Source organism: Crocuta crocuta, unplaced genomic scaffold, assembly GCF_008692635.1.
Source record: "Crocuta crocuta isolate KB4526 unplaced genomic scaffold, BGI_CrCroc_1.0 scaffold73, whole genome shotgun sequence".
Classification (NCBI taxonomy): domain Eukaryota; kingdom Metazoa; phylum Chordata; class Mammalia; order Carnivora; family Hyaenidae; genus Crocuta; species Crocuta crocuta.
Genome location: NW_027529443.1, coordinates 2,259,351 through 2,263,680, shown reverse-complemented (window position 1 = coordinate 2,263,680; position 4,330 = coordinate 2,259,351). Strand labels below are relative to the sequence as shown.

General features: G+C 50.4%; 1 protein-coding gene across 1 annotated transcript in view; it reads right to left on the bottom strand.

Moving 5' to 3' along the window:
* GTF3C1 (general transcription factor IIIC subunit 1) overlaps nt 1–4,330 on the bottom strand; it is a 68,762-nt gene that overhangs the window by 63,894 nt on the left and 538 nt on the right. The window contains exon 2 of the mRNA XM_077760458.1: nt 1,718–1,927. Within this exon, the coding sequence (XP_077616584.1) occupies nt 1,718–1,927 (210 nt within the window). The remainder of the gene's footprint in view (nt 1–1,717; nt 1,928–4,330) is intronic.

Sequence of the window (4,330 nt, the reverse complement as noted above, 5' to 3'; positions counted from 1 at the left end):
GAGAGAGAGAGAGAGAGAGAGAGGAAGAGAGAGGGAGAGAGAGAGAGGGAGGAGGGGAGAGAGAGAAAGAGGAGGAGAGAGAGAAAGAGGGAGAGAGAAGGAGAGGGAGAGAGAGGAAGAGAGAGGGGGGGGAGAGAGAGAGGGAGGGAGAGGAAGAGAGAGGGGGAGAGAGAAAAAGGGAGGGAGAGAGAGGGGGAGTGGGAGNTGGATCGTGTGTGTGTGTGTGTTTTTTTAAATGTTTGTTTATTTTTGAGAGAGGGAGAGAGCACAAGTCGGGGTGAGGCAGAGGCGGGGGGCGGGGGATCCAAAAGCAGACTCTGATCTGTCAGCAGAGGACCCAAAGCAGACTCTGTGCTGACAACACAGAGCCCGAGGTGGGGCTCGAATGCACAAACCAGGAGATCATGACCCGAGCTGCAATCAGAGGCTTAACCAGCTAAGTCACCCAGGCGCCCCATGGATCCTGTGATTTTTTTTTTTTTTAAGAGGAGCTAGAAATCTAGATATATTAGCAACAAAGGTAAAACTGAAAACAAACAAACCACCAAGCTGGCTCAGCAAAGCATGGCTGTGGGGGACATGTGGCCAGTCTGAAATATCTGCCCTGAGTGACCAAGGCACTTTCTGTCACAAGTCCATCTTAGAGGAAAATGTTCCATGCAGTGTGGAAAGTTCCAAAGAGGAGAGACAGTAAGAAGGGAGGTAAGAGGCTATTGTACTATTTTGAGCCCAAAGGGTGTTTGAGAAAAAGTGAGAAGGTCAAGTCCGCAGGTTCAGGCCAGCTGAACGTAGAAGTAAAGGGAGAAGGAGCCCAGGAGGAGTCTCAAGTTTGCGTCTTATACACAGGCACGAGGGAATCGTGGAGCAGAGGGAAGACACAAAAGAGGCAAGAAAAGGAAGAGGAGGGAGGTCTGGGGTGACGGAGAGTGATGCGCTGACTTCTGGGTGCACCGAGGAAGAGGGGACTGTAACTCCACGCACGGCACTTGAGAGAGGCCTGGGGAACACACAGGGTCCTTGGGAGCAGCCCAACATTTAAGGGGTGGAAGGAAGTGGGGGGGGTCCATGGGAGAGCTGGTGAGGATTGGCTAGAACAGAAAAACAAAGCAGAAAGCCACGGGCCAAAAGCTTTAAAAGTCCCTGATGGGGTGGAGGGGTCGAGGAGATCAAGGGCCCTACGGCGTCCATAGGCTCGTTACTAGGAATCTTAGGGGATAAGATTCGGTGAAGTAATGAAGTCAGCCATCAGGGCTGAGTGGGCAGAGGTGAAGGGGAGAATGAGCGAGTGTGGCTATTTCTCCCGGGAAGCACGGTCCTGCAAGTGGCAGAGAGAGATATATACAGTCACAGGGGATCCCAGGTCAAAAGGTCCTGTTGTAGGCGAGGAGTCATATCTGGGCTGAGGACCCAGCACCGGCAGAAAGGCAGAAGTTGGAAATGATGGAGAAGGGGCTCCTGGGTGGCTTGGCTGGGTAAGCATCCGACTTCGGCTCAGGTCACCATCTTGCGGTTTGTGAGTTTGAGCCCCGCACTGGGCTGACTGCTGTCAGCACACAGCCTGCTTTGGATCTGGTCTCCCTCTCTCTCNAGAGGAGGGAGGTCTGGGGTGACGGAGAGTGATGCGCTGACTTCTGGGCGCACCGAGGAAGAGGGGACCGTAACTCCACGCACGGCACTTGGNTAACCTGATGAGTTTCTGATGGTGCAAGTTAGTTACCTGCCAAAGGCTTCCACCATCAAACAGCGGGGCTGTAAAGACTTGGTCCTGATGTCGTTGGTGATGTTTTTCCTCTCCTTAAAGTACCGGCAAGAGCCCTGGATGCCATCTTTATTCTCTAAGATCATATGAATGGGGTAGACATCCTCCAGAGCGACGGGGTCCCTCCGGGACTCCAGAATTCCGGTTTCCAAGTCAATCTCTTCATATCTGAAAGAGGGAAAGCACAGATACCAAGCCACAGCTCAGCTCCGGAAATAGTACATACTTGGCCACATTCTTCTGACAACCTCCTGCTGAGACCAGACAGAGAGAATGTGCTCGCTCAGTCTTCCTTGCAAATGCAGATTAGAGCAGCATTCCTGCCTTTCTCTCCCAGGGTCCCCCAAATCCACCCTAAGAAGCCAAATGCTGGAACCAGAACCATCTTAGTGACCCAAGTTGTGGCCTTTCGGTTTCCCTTCAAATCTGGCTCCTGTATGTTAACAATTTTCACCTTGGGGTCCTCAGTCCTGTCTTTTTTCTCCATATACCAATCCTGTATATTCGCTTGTCTACCAAACACCTCAAAAAAAATTCAAGATCAAAGGCAAGGTTATAACTGCCTCTCCCTGCCGCCAATAAATTCTCTCCTTTCCACTCCCTCCCCGTTGCGTCATGTCAATGCCATGGAGACATCCTTGACTTGGGTTTCTTCCTTTATCCAGGCAGCCAACTTTGCTAAGCTTTCCTTACAAAGCTCACTCGCATCCTGCTCTAGTCTAGTGGAGGCTAAATCCCACTTAAGCTTATTGGCCCTTTCCTTCTTTGCCTCCTGTGTCATCTCCACACTGCTTGACCCTCCAACCCCCAGTCCCATCTTCTGCCATCTGCTAGGACACCGCTCTCAATGGCTATCCTTCACCTTTCCAGCCACGCCTTCCCAGGCTTCTTTGAAGGTTCCTGGGGACGCCTGGGTGGCTCAGTCGGTTAAGTGTCCGACTTCGGCTCAGGTCATGATCTCACGGTTCGTGGGTTCGAGCCCCTCGTCAGGCTCTGTGCGGACAGCTAGCTCAGAGACTGGAGCCTGTTTCAGATCATGTGTCTCCCTCTCTCTCTGACCCTCCCCTGTTCGCGCGCTCTCTCTCTCTCTCTCTCAGAAATAAAAATAAAACATAAAAAAAAAAGAATCTGGGTTAAAAAAAATGAAAGTTCCTAGTCCTCCATCCAGCCTTTCCACATAGGTGCACCTCAGGCCCATGTCTGGGGCCTCCAGTCACACTGCACTCTCTTCCGGGGATGATCCTGGCCTATAACTCTAATATCCAACCATATGGGATGACTCCACGGGTCCAGTGCCATCCCTCTCCCTGGCCCGCTTTCGTGCCCATGAAGCCACATATTTGCTAAACAGAATCTCCACTAGGGTCACCCAAAGGAACCTCAAACTCCATGTGTCTCAAAGCACATTCAGCATCTTCGCTTCCCCACCCCCCCCACCGTCCCCCGAGACTCAACCACCGTGCTGTCCTTCTGTGTCCCCTACCAACGGTGCATGGCATCAATACTCACCCAGGTGCCCAAAGAGCAGAAACCAGAGGCATCACCCCTGATTCCTTATACTCCACATCCAGTCACCAAACTCTTGATTCTTGTTTCCATGGTAAGCAAAACCACAATTGTCGTTTGTGACTGGATTACTAAAATCTCTCCACCTCACACTTTGTCCCTAGTCTGACTCTCCTTTCAGTGGCTTCCAACTACCCTTTAGATAAAGGATAAACTCTTTAAGTGGATTAAAAGACCACCTGATTACCTCTGCAGTCCCACTGAGTTAGGGGCAGAGTAGATTCTGTACCCCAGACTGTGTGGATTCAAACTGGGGGTTCTGTTCTAGCTAGGTGATGATCCTGAAGAAGCCACTTAAATTCTCTGTGCCTCAGTTTTCTCTTCTGAGGCTTTGGTAATAATTAAACAACTCGCTATATGTCAGGATTTTAGAACTGTCCCGGTTCACAACAAGCATGTGTGTAAGTGCCAACTATTACTCCTCATTCCCCACCTCTGATCCTACACTTCAACCAAACTTGATTTATTTCTCCTCCTTCAGGCTTCATGTTTGCTGTTCCCTGTCCAAGTGGCCCCACCGAAATCCAATCTTTAAGTCCTCTTTTGGACAGTATTACCCCCGGAAACTTCTCATGGTATGCCTTTAGAGCACAGACTTTAGACACGGATGGCCTGGGTTCAAATCAACACCCGGGTCACTTATAATCTCTGGGACTGTTGAACAGGCCACTTAATCTAAAACTCAGTTTCCTCCCCTGCAAAATGGGGATGATAACAGGACCCACTGCTGAGGATAAANAGGCCCTACCCACCCCCCCACCCCAGGATCTTATGGCAGAGTACTAGGCCAAAAATAAGCACTCCATAAATGCTAGCCATCGTTATTATTATTATTATTGCTAAGCTCGCTGTTAGGCAAGTGTCTAATTGCCTTTGGTTCCGTAGTTGAGCGCTGAGAATGCCCCAGAAAGGGTGGTTGATCTCCTCGGGCTTCAATCTTGATCTGAACTCACCTCCTAACCACTACGGAAGAGGAGTACTCTTTGAAACTTGAAGAATACCCTC